General features: G+C 27.9%; 1 protein-coding gene across 1 annotated transcript; it reads right to left on the bottom strand.

The window, feature by feature from the left end:
* Positions 1-837: 837 nt before the first annotated feature.
* On the bottom strand, positions 838-18,687 carry st8sia3 (ST8 alpha-N-acetyl-neuraminide alpha-2,8-sialyltransferase 3). The gene is made up of 4 exons (XM_051092913.1): positions 17,838-18,687; positions 11,696-11,815; positions 9,302-9,859; positions 838-4,783 (listed from the first exon to the last, which is right to left on the bottom strand). Exons 1-4 carry the CDS (start codon positions 18,113-18,115, stop codon positions 4,501-4,503), a joined length of 1,239 nt encoding a protein of 412 aa, XP_050948870.1. The 5' UTR covers positions 18,116-18,687; the 3' UTR covers positions 838-4,500.
* Between the last annotated feature and the right edge of the window lie 2,555 nt (positions 18,688-21,242).

Here is a 21,242-nt window from a genome sequence, read left to right as displayed (position 1 = left end):
AATGGAAATTTTTGTAACATTATAAATGTCTTTACTGTCACTTTTGATCCATTTAATGCATCCTTAAGAAATAGAAAAAAAAAATAAAATAAAAAAAAATAAACCCACAACATAACGTTTAGCAATAATATTAAAATGAGCAATACTAAGTTTGGATGTAAAGACTTTTTTAGTGTTTTGCATACTTTTACAATTAATTTTACAATTTTTACTGTCTTCAGTGTCACTTTTGATCAATTTAATGCATCCTTGCTAAATATAAGTAGTAATTTCTTTTAAAAAATGCTCCTGATGCCAGTAAAAAAAAAAAAAAAAGTAAATAAAAAAAAAAAAAAAATATATATATATATATATATATAAAGCCACAACATAACATTTGAGCAATATTATTATTATGAGCAATATTAATTTAAAAGGTTTGGATGTGTTTAAAAGGTTTGGACTTTTTTTTAGTGTTTTGCATACTTTTAGAATTTATTTTAGAATTTTTACTGTCTTTACTGTCACTTTTGATCAATTTAATGCATCCTAGCCAAATAAAAAGATTAACTAATTTCTTTGAAAAAATGCTTCTGATCCCAGCAAAAAAAAAAAAAAAAAAAAAAAATATATATATATATATATATAAACCCACAACATAACATTTCAGCAATAATATTAATTTGAGCAATAATAAGTTAAAAAAGTTTGGATGTAAACACTTTTTTAGTGTTTTGCATACTTTTACAATTAATTTTATAATTTTTACTGTCTTCACTGTCACTTTTGATCAATTTAATGCATCCTTGCGAAATAAAAAAGATATATAAAATATTTTAAACTAAATATGAAACGAGCAATATTAAGTTAAAAAGTTTGGATGTAAACACTTTTTTTGTGTTTTGCATACTTTTACAATTCATTTAATAATTTTACTGTAAATATTTTTTTATATATTTGTGTTTTGCACACTTTTACAATTAATTTTATGCTTATTACTGTCTGTACTGTCACTTCAGATCAATTTAATGCATCTTTGCTAAATATAAGAATTAATTAATTTCTTTGAAAAGAAATGTTCCTGGTCACAGAAAAAAAAGAAAAAATAATAACACTGTATATATATATACAGTACAACCAATATTTGGAGCAATAAGCAATAATATTAGTGTGAGCAATAATATCATAATATTATTGAAACTGTTTCAGGTGGTTTTTCCATACTTTTAAAATAATTTTACAAATAAAACAAAAACTTGCATCAGAAAAAAATCATGATCCCCACGAGACGTTCAGACGTCAACTGACAGACTTTTGCATGTGAAGCTCTTTGGTAAATGTCATTATGTTGGTCAGACTGTTTTTTGGGTGTTAAAGGCTTTTAACATTCGTTTCCTTTTTTAGCAAAAACACGACGATTTAGATGTTTATACAGCATATGCATCACACACTGAAAAAGAAACGACCTTAACAACATTACTATCAGTGATAAACAGACAAATAAGCAAGACAGATTCATCAAACTGACAAACGAGTTCAGAGAAACTTTGGAGACGTTCAGCGTTTTGCAAATGGATCTTCAGTAATATGATCAGGCCAGAACTGCCTCGGCCAATCACGTCGCCTGTTAATCATCTCAGCCAATCAATTTGTTTGTTAATCCGCTTGGTCATGCAAAAACACATTTGCATGTGGAAAACATTTTTGCAAATCACTGTCAGGCTAAATAAACGACATAATGTAGAATTTATGCTGGATAACTAGAAAACATCATTAAACGCATTCAGTATACAAATAATGATTATAAAGAAGCTTCTGCTGCCTTTCATTAAATAAAGTTTCACATCAAAACAGTTTGGTCACTGCATTCGGTTCATTCTTACACGTACGGCAAAAAAAACATACTTATTTTTGGCCAAAATATATTTTAAATATATGCTAAATATATGTAGTAAACAGTGAAGCTCAACGGAATATATTTTTGAAATTAAAAGTGTATTTAATTTCAGCCTTCATACACAAAAATATATTTTAAAATTCAACAGTAGTTTTATTTTTAAATATTTTTATTCAAATATCTGATATTCAAACGTGACATACATGAATGTTTTTTTTTTTTTTTGGACTGAAATATGTGGAGGGCTTAATATATATTTTAAATGTTTTTAAAAACTATATTTACATTTTTAAAATATATTTTTAAAATGGCCAAAAAATATATTGGTAGAAAATATATTTACAAATATATTTTTTGGCCATTTTTATGAATATTTTGAAATATATATTTAAAATATATATTTTTAAAATATATTTTTTTGCCGTATGGGTACAGAAAAGTCCGAAAAACAAACAACTCTAGCACAAACTTTAGCAATACATATGTAGTGTTTTAATATTATCATATTATTATAAAACAAAATGCTGTATATTAAAAAGAGAGGAATAAATGTTAAAGACGACGTGACACCTGGTTTTCAGCACACATACAAATAATAAACATTTATAAACACATAAAATGACATCATTCATAAACAATACTATATGTAAAGTAAACATTGATATTTCTGCAGTCCTCACGAGCCAATCACAGCCTCTCGCTGAGGAAGCCCCGCCCAGTGGCTTCACACTGGTGGAAATCTGATTGATTGAAACAGGCTGTGTCCAATTAAACGCTTCGAATCGACTTAACTGTGTCTATATAATAATTCAACAACATTACCTAGTAATCCATGCAGAAAATAAGCGTCATCCTTGCCCTTCTCCGACTATATACAAAACTAGACTTTCTGAAGAAAATGTGCGTGGTGTTTGATTGTATTGTAGGTCATTGGCTGGGTGTTTCTAAGCGGTTGCTAGGGTGTCGTCGTTGATTGCTAGGTGGTTTCTAACTCGAGTCCACCTTAAGTGTAGATAAATACTCAAAAGAAACCTTAATTAAAGCATGTCTTTGATGTGCATTATATTTGCATTATATTCGGGTTATTACATTGTCAAAATCAGCCATTTGATGAACTGAATTGATAAAAGCTTTGAGCAGAAACAACTTTACAATAAGATTCCATTAGTTAACTTAGTTAATTGTATTAGTTAACATGAAACAACAATGAAAAAACATCTGAAGCATTTGCTAAAAAATCAAAATCAATTAAATATATTTTTGAAATGGTACAATTATTTTGTTTTAACCTTCATATACCAAAATATATTTTAAAATGTATTTTAGGGGCAAGAAAATACATTTTTAAATACATTTCTTTTGCTACATGGAAATGTTCACGCATCTTGACAACAAATAAAGTTTTTCTTCAGATGTGACATCACTGCACTGAAATATATGGAGGGCAACATTTTTAAAAAATATTTTTCAAAAATGGCCAAAAAATATATTGGTAGAAAACATATTCATGTAAATATATTCTCAATTTATTACTTTTTTTTTTTGGCCATTTTTTTTAGTATTTTAAAATATATTTAAAAAACAATTACATTTTGTTTTTTGTAGTTAACATGATAGTTGTATTTTTAGTAACTAACAATAACAAAATTGTAAAAATGGCCAAAAGAATATATTGGTAGAAAATGTATTTACGTAAATATATTTGAAAATTGTTATTAATATTTTGGCTATTTTTAGTACATTTAAAAATATATTTACTGTTTTTTTGCCATATGCACAAGCTAACATGAGCAATCAATTAAGCAGTTGCATTTTTAATAAATAACAATGATGAAAACTAAGTTATATTAAAATATATATATATATATATATATATATATATATATATATATAATTATTTGGCAATTTTTTTGTATATTTTAAAATATATTTAAAAATATTATTTCTATTTTGCCATATGGGTGAGCTAACATGAATTAACAATGAGCAGGTGTATTTTAAATAAATAACAATAATGACGTTATATTTAAAAAAAAAAAAAAACACACATAAATTTATGTTAAAATTATTATTATTTTTTGGCCATTTTTGTATATTTTAAAATATATGTAAAAAATATTTTAAAATATTTTTTTGCCAAATGTAAGAGCTAACATGATCTAACAAAAAGCATTTGTATTTTTAATAAATTACCAAATCAGAGACAAAGTTATATTTTAAAAATAGCCAAAAATGTACTGGAAGAAATTATATTTAAGTAAATATATTTTTAAATGATTATAATTTTTTGTCCATTTTTTGTATATTTTAAAATATATTTAAAAATCTAATTTCTTTTTGCCATAGCTAGAATGAACTAACAATGAGCAGCTGTATTTTATTAACTAACAATAACAAATCTTAATAAATACTGCAGGAAATGTGTGTTAAATAATGTCACCTTATTGTAAAGTTTCACCAGCTTTTCCTTTCTATCACTGATGGTGTCAATACTAACACTGATATCATTAGCTCCACGTCGATAGTTACAGAAATAAAATCCGCAGCTATCACGACAAGCGTCCATTAGCCGAACCGAACGACCCCGCATCCTGACCGCTGACCTTTGAGCCTGACCTCTGACCTCAGGCGCAGTGTGAGAGGCTGAGTTTGAGGACGCCGTCCGCGTGCATCTTGAAGAGCAGTTTGAACTCGGTGGGCAGCTGGTGCGACTCCTGCCACTTGGTGGTGAACTTGGTGCCCTTCTTGTCGTAGTAATGGTAGGGCAGCTCCTTGCCCGTGTTCGGGTCCCAGCCGAAGGGCCAGAATCCGTACAGGTGCACCTGTTCGCACAGAGACGAGGCCAGCGTGAACATCAGGATCCCTGTGCTCAGACGCTTCGGGGAAAGCTGCTTCGTCTTCCAATACCTGCACACACAAAAGAGTGGACACTTCGGTTCATCTCATTTACACATTTCAGTCTTATTTCATTATTTTTCTCTTTTGAGATGTCGCAAATTGAAAATAGGACTAACAACATCAATCAGTGTGTATTAGCTGACAGTCTTTAATTCTAATAAATTATTATTTTTTTTGCATTATGGTACGTGTCATAATGTCAACAATAATTTGGAAATTACAAAAATACATTTTAAAAAATTATATAAAAATATTATTACTATATTAGCAATATTATTTATTTATTTATTTATTTATTCATTCATTTTTGTGAATAAATAAATGAATTAATGAATACAAAAATTATATAAAATATTCCAATTATTTTTAAGACCCTTCAAAAATTAAATTAATAAAATTAATATATTAATATATATATTTTTAATTTATCAGACAATGAATATAGAACTTTCTTATTCATTCATTTATTTTTTCATACATAAAACCTGTATTTTTTTTTTTTTTTTTTTGCATTATGGTAATTATTGCAATAATTATAGCAATATAATTAAACAATTATAGCAATAATGTGGAAAATAATTTTAATACCCTTTATAATAAAAATTTAAATCACACCACTACAGAATAAATGTTATATTAAATATAAACCTCTTTTTTCATTTATTTTTTCATACAAAAACAAACAAACAAACAAAAATTATATTATTATATTATGAAATTAAATCAAATTAAAATTAAATAAGTAATAATATAACTCTGAAATTGACTTACGGTAATTATCATTGCAACAACAATGTAAAAATTCATTCTAATGCCCTTTATAAAAGTATATTATTATATAAAAAAATTAAATAAAATTAAATAAAATTAAATTAAATTAGATAATTAATAATTATATTAATAATTAATAATATATCTCTCAAATGAAGTCTAAATGCCCCCAAAAACATTTTGGCCATTATCATGTCAACAATAATGTAAAAAGTCATTCTAATGCTCTTTATAAAATTGCATTATAAAATAAAATAAAATTAAATTAAAATTAAAATTAAATTAAATTAAATTAAAATATTAAATTAAATTAAATGAAATTATATTATTATTTTAACTTTGAAATTAAATCACAATGCCAAAAAATATATATATATATATATATATATATTATCATTATCATGTCAACAATAAAGTAAAAATTAATCTTAATGCCCTTTATTAAATTATATTATTATATTATAAAATGTAATTAAATTCAATTAAATTAGATAGAATTATATAATTAATAATATAACTCTGAAATTATGTCAAAATGTCAAATAAATAAATGCCTTATGGTAATTATCATGTCAACAATAATGTAAAAAAATCATTCTAATGCCCTTTATAAAATTACATTAGAAAATTAAATTAAATTAAATTAAAATATTAAATTAATTAAATTAAATTATATTATTATTTTAACTTTGAAATTAAATCACAATGCCAATATATATATATATATATATATATATATATATTATCATTATCATGTCAACAATAAAGTAAAAATTAATCTTAATGCCCTTTATTAAATTATATTATTATATTATAAGATGTAATTAAATTAAATTAAATTAGATAGAATTATATAATTAATAATATAACTGAAATTAAGGTCAAAATGTCAAATAAATAAATGCCTTTTGATAATTATCATGTCAACAATAATGTAAAAAAATCATTCTAATGCCCTTTATAAAATTATATTATTATATTATAAAATGAAATGAAATTAAATTAAATTACACAGCATTATATAATTACTAATAAATAATATATATATAAAAAAATAAAATAAAATAAAATAAAAACAAAGAAAGAAAGAGTCGATCTCAGTACACATTTTGCACTTAGACACTTCAAATTCACCATTGCTTTACCCTCAAAACCAAAACTCTTCCAACACAGAATTTTACATGAACAGTGAATTAAGACAAATCTCCTCATATCGAGTTAATGGCAGTGAACCAGCGCACACTGAACAGCGTTTACCCACAAACCCCCGGGAAACAAAACTAATGTGTTTCACCCAAAGTGGCACATGTGTCTGCAGGAAAACGGTGACAGCACATCCATGAAGGTCAGCGGCTCCTGTGTGAATGTGTGAGTGTGTGTGTGTGTGTGTGTGTTCAGAGGTTTCGCTCAGAGCAAGGTTAGTTCAGCCAGCATCTCTAATAGAGTCACAGACACTCAACACAACACTCACTACTGAAATGTATTAATATCAGGCGGAAATTCTAAAATTAAACAAAAATCAGCTTGTAATAACTTTCTAATATTGTTATTTAGAGATTTTCAAAATTCTTAAAAAAAAAATTAATCTAATTTAATATTTATTTACTTTGTACTTATTTATTATGACTTAAATTTTAAAATATTAATATTAGTTAAAAAAAATTCTAATAATATTACAGACATTCTGACTATGAAATTAAATGTCAAAATATATATATAAAAAAAAACATTTATAATTAAAACTCTCCGTGCGTATGCAATCACATATGGTTAAAGCTCATATCAATGAATCGTCTTGTGAGCGTCTTACAGGGTGAAATGAGTCCGTGCGGCACATTGACTGTGTTTAATGGGATTGCAGCAGATTACAGGACAGCAGCTCAGTCTGTGAATGACGGTTAAACCGGGTAACTCTCACTTACAGTCGGCCTCATAATCACATCCACTGCTTGGTACACGTCCAAAACCAACATGATATCACTTGGTGAGGCTGCGCGATAAATCATAGTTTAATTGTGATCATGATTTCTGCTTCTGCGTCTGAGATATTTGCACTGGTAAGTTATTTAAATAGTTTAAGAAATCCTTTAAAAACCCTCAATCCATTCGTAATACTTTTATTCATTTATTTATTTGAAATCATTTAAATTCTTAAAATTACAAAATATAAAACTTAAAAACAATAAACAAAAAATATATGAAATATAAAAATGAAAACTTAATACATTTTGATTTCTATTTTATTATTATTATGTATTTATTTACTTATTTTTGAAGTCTGTTGTTTTAAAATACTAATAATATCATGCTGAAAATCAGTTTTCAATATTTTTTTTAAATGCTGTTATTTATTTATTTAGGCGTTATATAAAAAAAATTTAAAGAAAAAAAATAAAAGAGCAATCAGTTACTAATAATTCTCTCTTATTTATTTATGTATTTATTTATTTATTTATTTATTTATGTATTTGAAATAGTTTTAATTCTTAAAATTACAAAATATAAAACTTAAATAAATAAACAAAAAGTATCAAACTATAAATATTAAAACAAAATACATTTTGCTTTCTTTTTCTATTATTATTACTTATTTATTTATTTATTTATGAAATCTGTAGTTTTAAAATACTAATAATATCAGCCTGAAAAGGCTTAATTGGTTGTTTTTAATACTGTTATTTATTTATGCGTTATTTAAAGAGTTTAGGAAATTCTTTAAAAAAATAATTTAAAAAATCAGATACTAATAACACTATTATTTGTCTGTTTGTTTGTTTATGATAACCTTAGTTTTCAAAATATTATTAATAAAGTTTGTTAATATCAAGCTGAAATTCTTTTAAAAAAACTCAGTCACTTTGCAATAATTTTCTAATACTGATATTGATTGATTAATTGATTGATTAATAAATTGATTCTTGAAAACGAAAAAAAGTAAAACTATAAAAAAAAATAAATATAAGAAGTATCCATTTATATTTCTATTATTGTTACTTATTAGTTTCATTATTTATAAAGTCTTTCGGTTTAAAATATTAATAATATCAGGCTGAAATTATAAAAAAAAGTAATGAATTATTTAAAAAATATATAAAATATATATAAAAATGTAAAAATTCTAAATACAAAAATCTTAATCAGTTTTCAATAATTTTCTAATACTGTAATTTATTCATTTAAGAGTTACTTAAAGCGTTTAAGAAATTCTTTAAAAAACAAAAAAAAACAAACTATACAACCCTTAAACAGTAAGTAATAATTTTCTTTTGTTTATTTATTTATAATAACTTTAATTTTAAAAAAAGTCTTAATCACTTTGCAATGATTTTGTATTATTGATATTGATATTTATTTATTATTTCTACGATTTTTTAAAAGAGTTTACGAGACATTTAAAATTAAAAATAGATAAATCTATTTAAAAAAAACCTTAACCTTAAAACCTTTTAAGCGTTATTTTTAAAATATTACAAATTATAATTATAAAAACTCTGGCAAACATGTACTGCAAGTTTTTTATTTCACCGCCGTGGTTTGCTGTGACTATATTTGTGAGCAATGAGTGCTGATGTAATTTGTGCTTATGTGAAAGTGCAATAACCATGATCAAATGTAAAAAAAAAAATATAAGGACAATTAATAATTTAATGGTAATATATTTGAAACCAAATACTCATGATTAACCGTTTAAGCATTATTCTTATTTTGAGCACTATTTTTAGTAGCGTAGTTGTCGAACGCGGCGTAACATCTCACCTGTTGACGTACTGCATAATGTTTCCGGGCCAGGCTAACTGAACCTTCAGCTGGCCCTCGTGCTCCACGAAGAAATCGACGAGCGTGCGCGTGACGGTGGCCGACGTGTGGAAGAAAAAGGCGGGGATCCACAGGATGGCTCCGTCCAGCTTCTTCAGGCTCAGGTAGAAGTTGTTCCTGTCCTGGATGGTGAGCAGGTTGTTGTAGTACTTCTCCAGGATGCTGGGGTTGAAGGTGGTGAGGTTGGTCCGGCGGCCCACGTCGCGGCGGAAGACCTCGGTGGGCGCGAAGTTGCAGCGGAAGACGAAGTCGTAGCCGTCGATCTGCGCGCCGCAGCGGCTGCCCGTGAGGATGCCGCTGTTCCCCACCACCGCGCAGCTGTTGAAGCGCTTGTTGAGGACCGGAGACGCGTCCGGGAGCAAAGACCTGAGGTTCTCGCCGATGGAGAAGACGTATTTGTGACTGGAGTAGTCGTAGTGCATTAGCTGACCCACGCGAACGCTGCTCTTGGTCAACGTGAAGTTGTGCGGGACGTCGATGTACTGGGCGATCTCCTTACTGGAAAACAAAAACATCCAGCCAATCAAACACACACAATCATACAGAAAACCAACAACTCTAATATTACTACTTAAAAATATTCACATTTATTGATTAGATTACATATATTATATATTACATATAGAATATGTACATATTTTTATGCATTTTTTTTTTTATTTTAAATATTGACTTTTTTATTTATTTTTTGTTTACATTCGATTTGATACATTTAATACTTAAAAAATAAATGCATAAACAAATATACTACAAGGGCAACAATTATAACCATAGTTTTAATATTAATATTATATATTATTTAAAACTAATACTGATATTTTCTAATACTGATATTGACTGATTGATTGATTGATTGATTGAAGAGTTTAAGAAATTCTTAAAAATTAAAAAATATACAATTATAAAAAAAATATAAGAAACATCTATCTATATGTCTATTGTTGCTACTTATTGATTTTCTTATTCATAAAGTCTTTAGTTTTAAAATATTATTAATATAACTTAAACTATAAAAAAGGTTTCAGTAATTTTCTAATACTGTATTCTTAAAAAAAAATCTAAAAAAAACTAAACAACCCTTAAATAGTAAATAATAATTTTCTTTTATTTATTTATAATAACTTTAGTTTTTTTTTTTTTTTTTTTTTTTTATCTTTTAATAAGGTTGATTCATATCAGGCAGAAATTCCTAAAATAAATCAAAAATAAAGTCTTAAGTAGTTTGCAATCATTTTCTATTATTGATATTGATATTTATTTGACAAAATATGCACACAAGAGTTGATGTTTTATGATTTTTTTATTGTTTTTTAAAAAAATCATAATCATATATAATCATAATTATAATCATTTTTAAAACGAAATTCTTAAAAAATTAAAAAATAAACTGACATCAAATAAAATAACTATCACCATATTTTAACTTTACTATTAAATAATAATAATAATAATAATATAATAATTTAATTTAATATTTAATTATATTTTTTATACTTATATTTAATTATTATTTAATAAATTCTTAATAACAAATAAATAAACAAATAACAATAACTATAACAATATTTTTACTATCACTATTTAAAAAAGTTTATTTTTAACAATATGTATTACTACATTCACATGTAGTAGAAAGAAATTGGTCAAAAAATGTTGCCATTTTAGTTTATATATTTAACTCATAACATATTTAGCTTTTATGTTTTAGTAGTCATATTTTAAAACTGAATTTATTAAAAATAAATACATAGGCACACATCAAGAAAAATAACTATAACCATACTTTTAATAATATTACTGTTTAAAAATATTTATATTATTTAATAATATTTAATATTATGCATACATGTGAGAGTTGATGTTTTAAACTCAATTTAAAAAATATAGCGTTTTAAATTAATTAATTTATTATTAATACATTTTAATTAAATTAATATTAATAAATCTTATTTAGAATCATATTTTAAAACAAAAAATTTAAAACAAACAAAAAACATCTTGAACAATAACTAATAAAAAATGTATAATAGTACTATTGAAAAATATTTATATCTTTATATTATTTATATTTATTCTTCTCTTATTTTTAGACTAATACAAAAAAGTATATTTGTATTTACATATTTAATCCTAACCCATATTTACATTTATATTACCTTTAATTTGTAAAATGTTTATATCAATATTTAATAGGCATCTAATATTTAACTCCATACTGTAATATTTCAAGAATATATATATATGCGTCTACCTTGACTAATGTTCGTTATTATTCTGAATGGATTAATATTAAAATCCTCTCCGTGTGTGTGTGTGTGTGTGTGTGTGGTTCACCTCTGCTGTAAATAAGCGCTCTTGTTGAACCTCCAGCTGCTGGACTCCTGCAGGTTCTCGTTGAGCGCGTTATTCAGCGACGTGAACGCGGGATCCAGGAACTTCATGGCCAGTTGGGACCTGATGAGAAGACGCACAGACAGAGGAAATGAGAAACGCCGTTTCTGTTCCACTTCACAGGACGGCCCGATCGCGGCGTCCCGCTGACGGCAGCTGCTGAAAGCGGCTCTGATCAATGAGAGCCATCCAGGCCGCTGTCAGTCAGCCCGCGCCCGGGGCAGTCGATGGCCGCTCTAATTAAACAGCCGCTTTTAGACTCCACGCCTGCTCGTTCGCTCGCTCTCGTTTGTTAAAGCTCGTTCCGTTTCATTAGCAGAGCTGTTCGAGTCTGGGTTACGGCCTCAGAGGTCAGGACGACTCAAGTCACTCACAATAGCAAATCGCCTGTCACACATCAAGCCTGTTGATCTGGATTTTGGAAACAGTTTTGACTCAGAAATTGCTAGTAGATTTCACAATTCATTACAAAGAAATGCCAACTGAATTTGGAAGTATAAAAAAGATCGGCTTTTTCTGTTGTAAATCCAACAAAGATTATTGGAGTATGTTTTACAAGGCAATACCATTTCAGTTTTCTACTTCAAAATTTCACATTTGTGACCCTGGACCACTTAAGTAGTCTTAAGTCTTAAGTAGCACGGGTATATTTGTAGCAATAGCCAACAATACATTGTATGGGGCAAAATGCCAAAAATCATTAGGATATTATGTAAAGATCATGTTCCTTGAAGACATTTTGTACATTTCCTACTGTAAATATATCAAAACTTAGTAATATGCATTGCTAAGAACTTCATTTGGACAACTTTAAAGGCGATTTTGTCAATATTTAGATTTTTTTGCACCCTCAGATTCCAGATTTTCAAATAGTTGCATCTCAGCCAAATACTGTCCTATCCTAAAAAAAACAAAACAAAAAGGGTCAATCAAATAATTGACCCTTATGACTGGTTTTGTGGTCCAGGGTCACATTTAATAATATATTTTACTTGCCAATTTTTTGTAAATATTTGTGAAATTTTACCAATAATTTCTGAGTTTCTCCACATTTTGTTTTTCAGTGCTGAAAGACTAAATTTTTTTTTTCTTGGTTTTTCTTTTCTTTTTTTTTTTTTTTTTTTTTTTTTTTTTTTTTACAGATTTTACACTGATTTTGAACAATTTGCATAAAGTGTCCAAATTCTGTTTGGCATTACAATATTTTACATAAAAATTACACATTTTAGCTTTAACATTAGCATTTAATTTATATATAATATAAATATAAAATAATAAAAACTATAGTAGTATAATGTAATAATTATACTAAAATAATGCATAATCTTCTTTTATTGTTATTTAAAAAAGACTAAAGCATTTTGATTAAAATAATTAAAAGGACTATTAAAAAATAGGCATAATATTTAATACACATCTGTTAATCTCAAACTGTATTATTTCCAATAAATAAAAAATAAAATAAAAATAATTTTAATTTTAATGGTAAAAGACTGCAAAATTCTTAATGGTAAGTTTCCTTACTATATATGGTGGAAAAATTAAAAATTAACCTAATGGACATTTTTGCAATTATTTTACAGCAAAACACAGTAAAAAAGAACAAGTCATTGCATAATTTATCATGAAAAAACACAAAATGACAAAAAAATCATACTTTAAAATTTCACATTTGTTTCAGTGTGTTACTTGCTGTTTTTGTAATCATTTGCAAAATTTACTAGCGAAAAAATTGTTACTATTTTTATTTATTTATTTGTCATGAACTTTGATTCATCATGTGGCTATATATATATATATATATATATTTTTTTTTTTTTGCTGGTTGTCAGTATATTATAAAGGTGCAAAACAGATTTTAGTGCTTCACATTATATATATATATATATATATAAAAGACTGTAAGATGCTTAATGGTAAGTTATTTTATAATTTACAATGAAAAGCCATAAATTGACATTAAAAATCATACTTTAAAATGTCACATTTCATTCAGTGTGTTACTTGCTGTTTTTGTAATTATTTGTAAAATTTACTAGCGAAAAAATTGTTTCTACACCATTTTAATTTTAATTTAATTTTTTTTTTATTTGTCATAAACTTTGATTCATCATGTGGCTTTATTTTATTTTATTTTATTTTATTGTCAGTATATTATAAAGGTGCAAAACTGATTTTAGTGCTTCACATTACATCAGTTAATGAAATGTACAGTTTATACTGCCTAAAATAAAACTCAAGTAAAGTTCTGGCAACCACATCTGCTGATTTTTACTGTATAATTCATAAATTTGATGTGCATTAATTAATTTAAACTTAAACCTCATAGCCCCGAGAGGATTTTCTTTTTCTCCTGAAAATGCTATAGTTAATGTCATTGCATTATACTAAAAACATACTGACTTCGCTCACTTTGTTCCTGTTCAAAACTAACCATGCTATAGAAATTGCTTATTAATCACTCATAATTAGCACCAGATCTTGGATTTAACTTGTTTTCTTTCATTTAGCACAGGTTTTGCATTTATTTTTGGATCTGATTGATCTGAGCTCATGCATCTTAGTTTTTGAGTGGAAAAGCATTATTTGTGGATAATTCTGGCTCAAAAACCTGAGCTCAGATCAATGAGGCCTACGATAAATCAGTGCCAAAGAGAAATACAAAACCTGTGCTAACTGAAAGAAAACAAGTTGATACAAGACTGAATCCAAGATTTAGTAATAACAATACATTAAATCAGGTGGATTTTCAGCACCGCATGAGGCTTAAAAACACATTCGAATGCGGTTCTAGTTTTGGCGTACGCTCTCTCTTCACTGGCGGAAGTTCAAGTGACTCACAGTAAAGCTGAGTAACATATGGTCGTATCTTCCGCAAGACGTTCCGGATCAAAATGACTCCTGCTATGTAACCTTGACTGCAGCAAAAGCGTCTGATTACTGACTGGAAATGAAACTGCCAGAGGAGTAAATCAGGACCAAGGACAGCGGCAGAGTCTCAGACCATCCTTCAGTCTCACACATAAAACACAGCGCTTTACTTACGCTTTACAGTCTTCATGCTACTATATATTTAAGATAACCGTAATAATTGTGCAGCTGTTTACATTTCAGTCACGTTTTGTCATCCAAACGGATAGCAAAATGTGTCTTCTGAAGCCAAAAGCTGCATGTTTCCAAGAAAGTACTCCAACGTTAAGACGTTTTCTGGCTAAAATCCAGTCCATAATCCATAATTACACTTCCTCTAGTGAAAAAGTGGTCTGGTCTGAATCAGGAGAGAAATCTGCACAATTTAAGCACTGTTTAAACAGCTTGAATACCAATATGTGGCTGGATTTTGATGTGAGAGACAGCAGGAGATGGACTTTTTCACTGGAGGAAGTGTTATTATGGATTATGGACTTATTGGAGTTATTTTAGTTACAAACGTCTTTTGTCTTCTCAAGATGTTTACTGATGGACTGGAGTGGTGTGGATTACTGTCATGTTTTTATCAGCTGTTTGGACTCTTATTCTGACGGCACCCATTCACTGCAGAGGATCCATCTTTGCAAATATTTGTGAAATTTACTAGCAATTTCTGAGGTAAAATTGTTTTTACATATTTTGTTATTCAGTATAGAAAAACTAAAGTTTTAAATTTGTAATTTATTATTTTGTCTTGGTTTCTTGTTTCTTGTGTACAAATTGATTTTTACAGATTTTACACCAGTTTCGACCAATTTGCATAAACATGAATGCATAAAATACAAATAAATTCTGTGCATGTGAAATTAGTTCATTTTATCTACTGTATGAAAATGAAGCAGATTTTTAAAAATATCTAATTGTGTAAATATTAATAAAAACTATAGTAGTATAATTATGATACTAAAGTAACAATGGTTTGGCATAATCTTATTTTATTGTTATTTAAAAAAGTTCAAAATAACATTTTGATTAAAATAATTAAAAGAAATTTTAAAAATAGTTATAATATTTAATACACATCTAACATATAATTTCAGATTTTAATATTTTAAAAAAATAATAATAAAATAAAATAAATAAATATAATAATTGTAATTTTAATGGTAAAAGACTGCAAACTGATTAATGGTAAGTTCCCTTACTATAAACTCATTCATTTACATCTTAGATGTCTTGACTGTGAGTATAATTTATGTAAATTTTCATTTTTTGAGTGAACTATTCCTTTAAAGAATTTAAATTCTTTAATTCTCTTTTTCTGTGGTCATATTCCATACAGGTATTATACAACTCTTAAAAATTAGGCTGTTTTCACAACAATGCCATTGACCAGTGTTATTTCAGTAAAACTGAAATACTACTTTAATTTTTATTGATACTGTAAATTAGTTTTATTTTTATACTTTGTTTTTGTTTCTTGCTAATTTTGATGTGCTTTTGTAATTTTCGTTTTTAGTTTTGCAAAAATATAGTTATTATTATTTTTAATTATTTAATTATTTTTTTTAAATGAAAACGATATAAGTTTCCTTACAAACTAGATTATAGTAATAAATGTTTTTTTTATTTTATTTTATTTTAGTTTAAGTTTTTTTCAAGTTGTTTTATGGTTTTATTTTTACTTTTAGTTATGATAAATTGGCTGTAAACAAACTTAATTTGTCTATAAAATAAAATAAAATATTTGCTAAATAAATAATGCTTCTTCATACATTTTAATAATTTGAAGAACATTTTTCCACTATTAAGAAACGTTTGTGCCAAAGAAATTTTGAAAGGTGGAACCATATAAATGCTAACTTAAGATTCTTAAAAACTCTTAAGTATATTCGTTAGAATTGTATGCATGACATATATAGAAAATGAATGCAGCAGCTGATTGTTACTTACGCTTTACAGTCTTCATACTTTGTATATTTGAGAAAACAGCAATAATTGTGCAGATGTTTACATTTCAGTCACATTTTGTCATCCAAATGGAGCAAAATGCATCTTCTGAAGCCAAAAGCTACGTTTTTCCAAAAAACAAGTCCATTATTAAGACGTTTTTAAGTCCAAAAATCCATAATAACGCTTCCTGCAGTGAAAAAGTGGTCTGGTCTGAATCAGGAGAGAAATCTGCACAGATCAAGGACTGTTTACAAGTCAAAACACAGAGTTTGGACTTTTTCACTGGAGGAAGTGTTATTATGGATTACAGACTCATATTCTGGACAGAAGCAATGGATTTGAAGTTAAAAATGCCTTAAGGATGGATTTGTTTTTGTTTTTTTACCTTTAGTTTTACTGTAAATACCTATAATCCAACTATTTGTTAGAATCAAATGCATGACTTAAATAGAAAATGAACACAGCAGCTTACTGTTACTTACACTTTACAGTCTTCATACCACTTTATATTTAAGAAAACAGCAATAATTGTGCAGATGTTTACATTTCACTCACATTTTGTCATCCAAATGGAGCAAAATGCATCTTCTGAAGCCAAAAGCTACGTATTTCCAAGAAACAAGTCCATTATGAGGATGTTTTTAAGACCAAAAATCCATAATAACGCTTCCTCCAGTGAAAAAGAGGTCTGGTCTGAATTAGGAGAGAAATCTGCACAAATCAAGCACTGTTTACAAGCCAAAACAGTCAGAGTTTGGACTTTTTCACTGAAGGAAGTGTTATTATGGATTACAGACTCATATTCTGGAAAGAAGCAATGGATTTGAAGTTAAAAATGCCTTAAGGATAGATTTGTTTATTACAAACAGCTGTTTTTGGTTTTATTTTTACTTTTAGTGAACTATAAGTACCTATGATCCAACTGTATGAGTATACAGAATGCGAATGCAGCAGCTGAGTGTCCAGAAATCATTACTCTGCGAAATATGAGAATGTAGGTTAGTCCATCTTGATGATCCAGGAGCGAACTGCGCATGCGCGCCGAGCATCATGACAGAAGGACAAGAGAGGCCTGTCCAAAATGTGATTAAAGCACGCGTATTAATCTACATGTAGGCTACATCTGCGCACATGCGCCTTTAACACGTTCCCCTTCAGAATTACAGACGTAATTATGTGATTAACGCAATAAATGTGTGCCGTAAATCCCGTGCTCACTCACCGAAAGCCCGTGTGGAACATGTACATCCGCGGCCCGCCGGCGTTGGCGTATTTCGGGGCGGTGAAGATGAAGTCTTTCTTGATGGACACGTAACTGATCAGCGATAAAATGAGCAAAGCGACGCTGAACATCACCAGACCCAAAACACTGACGACCCGAACCATCTCAGCCCAGAAACGCGGCGATTCACACACGGAGAACGAGCATGATGGGTGCGCTTCAGACGCCGATGATGATGCTGCTGCTGAGGAAGAGCAGGGATCCGCGGCGTCTCTCATCAGCACCGGCCGCTGCCATGCCGGATCTCGGGCTAATGTCGGCTGGAAGCATCGTCTCAGTTCACATTCGGGCTTCTCGTGCAGGAACAGCGGGCGATATTTAAAGGAGACTCGAGCCTGTTCAGGCAAATGCAAGAAATAAACAAGTCAGTGCCGCAGATGGAGGCGCTGGAAGATCCGCGGACACGAAAGGGTTACACGGATTATCCTCATCACACACACACACACACACACACACCTACAGTATCCTCATAACAAAACACACTCTGCCTTATAGACCCTTCAGTGGACTGCAGAACTGCATACTGTTTTTATCATAGCTGTCATTACTATGCCGTCATATTATTCATGATGCTATAATATAAATTTGTATTAAGATTTTAGCAAAATATTACATTTGGCCTACAATAATGTGATTATAGCCCACATATGATGCAATACAAATATACTGTAAAAATAAGCATCCCTACATAATGTTTTATGTATTACTTAAAATAATATACAAGTGAATAATATTTTGATTATATCAATATTATGTTGTCATATTGTTATTCAAGTTTAGCCAAACTGTAATTAAAGCTTTTTGTTACTTGAAATAAAATGTCAACTGAAATAAAATAAAGTATTTTTATTTTTATTTATTTTTTTTTTTAGAAATTAAAATCATACATATACTTGACCCAGGATCACAAAACTAGTCATAAGGGTCATTTTTAAAAAATTGAGATTTATACATTATATGAAAGCTGAATAAATAAGCTTTCCATTGATGTACGGTTTGTTAGGATAGGATATATCAGGAATCTGAGGGTGCAAGAAAATCTAAATATTGAGAAAATTGCCTTTGAAGTTCTTCAAATAATGTTCTTAACAATATATATGACTTAAGTTTTCATACATTTACAGTAGGAATTTTACAAAATATCTTCATGGAACATGATATTTACTTATTTTCCTAATGATTTTTGCCATAGAAGAAAAATCAATAATTTTGACCCATACAATGTATTTTTGGCTATTGCTACAAATACACCCCCGTGACTTCAGACTGGTTTTGTGGTCCAGGGTCACATAAGATTTAGCAAAAATAAAATGACTGTAACTAAAATTAAATTAAGGGCATAAAAATATAAAAATAAAAATATTAATAAAAACACTATAATAGTATCTCAGTGATGATTTGATATTTATTTGATTTTTCTATTCAGTTATAATTAAATACTTCATATAAACAACACAGTATATATGGAAACAAATGACCAAAAATAACAAAATCATAAAATAAAATTACTAAAATTTTACAATTAAAAAGAAAGCATAAATAAAAAAAAAATAAAAGATTCAAAATATTAATAAACACACTATAATAGTATCTTAATGATGATTTGATATTTATATTCAATTATTATTAAATACTTTATATAAACAATACAGTATATATAGAAACAAATGACCAAAAATAACAAAAATACAAAATAAAATTACTAAAACTTTAACTAAAATTAAAACGAAAGCATAAAAAATAAAAAGATTCAAAATATTAATCTCAGTGATGACCTTTATATATTTAATTATTATAAAATAATATTTTTAGCTAAAATGACCCGTTTTAATGTACTTTAGGTTGATGTACTAAAATAACTAAAAGTAAAACTGAATTTTATATATATATATGTGTGTGTGTGTGTGTATGTATATGTATACATATATATATATATATATATATATATATATATATATATATATATATATATATATATATATATATATGTTAAAACAAATTACCAAAAATTACAAATATACAAAACAAAATATTTTTAGTCACGTTTAGTCAACGCAACGTGAAATGTTAAGTTGTATTACATGACAACCTGAATATTTGAGTTGAATAAACATAAAATTTTAAGGCAGCACGAACACTTACTTTTTTAAGTTGAAACAACATTTTTTAACAGAGTATATATAAACAATTACCAAAAAAAACAAGAATCCAAAATAAATTACTAAAACTTTAATTAAAATGAAAGCATAAAAAAGATTAAAAATATTAATAAAAACACTATAATAGTATCTCAATGATAATTAATATAAATATAAATTACAAAAAAAAAACTGTAACTAAAAACAAAAAATAAAATTAAATGATACAAAATAAAGAAAATGATTCCAAATATTAATAAAAACATTATAATAGATGACACACACACGTGTGTGTATTGAGCAAATAATTAACATTATGTCACATCAATATATTTAAGCTCTTTCTTTGTTTTTATCATTATATTCATGTTGTCATATAATAATATCTACACCAAGAAATACTCATTTAAAACAATCCCCACAATGTCTGTTAATACAGTATCTGCAGAGATGACGATTCCTGTAATCCCAACATCATGCTGATCTTTATTATTACAGAACACAGAATAAAGCTCATTCACTCACACTGCGATGGAGATTGTATTTATGGAAATCAAAATAAACTGGAACATCATTATCTCCTTCTCACTTCCTCAAAACTTTAGAAGCATTTTAAAATAGCAAATGCAATCCAACACACAAATCAGGCCCTTGCTAAAGAAACAGACTAAAACTGTGTAAAGTTTAACTACAGAAAGCTATTAGCGAACAGCCCTGATGAATCGGGCCTTTTATATGCACGCTGAATGTCTAATGCACTTCATATAAAACATTAGAGGCAGCGTGGGATATAAACCACACAAATATCAATATCTTATATCTCACTTCTCTACAGAACACAATAAAAGCTGCAAAATTGCCCCTTATCTCATGAAAAGTTAAAAAGGCTGCAAAGGGAATAATTATGAAAAACTCATCAATTTCGGGAGCTGCAGGGAGAATTAAAGATCCGTTTTAGTGGAGCAAAACCGAACGGGTCGCAGTCGAGTTTAAAATAAATGACTTTCTGGAGCAGAGAGAGTTATGATTGTCCAAAAAAATCAAAGAGCATGCTGAACTTCATCTGCAAAACAACATTTGCAAAAACAAGCAAATAAATGACTCAGATAACTACATAATAACAGTACTGTCTCTTACCACGCTGCAGAAACACATTCTGTCTCTGACGTTGTTGTGAACGACTTCAAACAGTTCACATGGATCTGAG

The sequence above is a fragment of the Labeo rohita genome, chromosome 21 (assembly GCF_022985175.1).
Source record: "Labeo rohita strain BAU-BD-2019 chromosome 21, IGBB_LRoh.1.0, whole genome shotgun sequence".
In the NCBI taxonomy this organism is placed as follows: Eukaryota; Metazoa; Chordata; class Actinopteri; order Cypriniformes; family Cyprinidae; genus Labeo; species Labeo rohita.
Note: the sequence above shows the minus strand (reverse complement) of the source record. Positions and strands in the feature narration are given on the sequence as shown.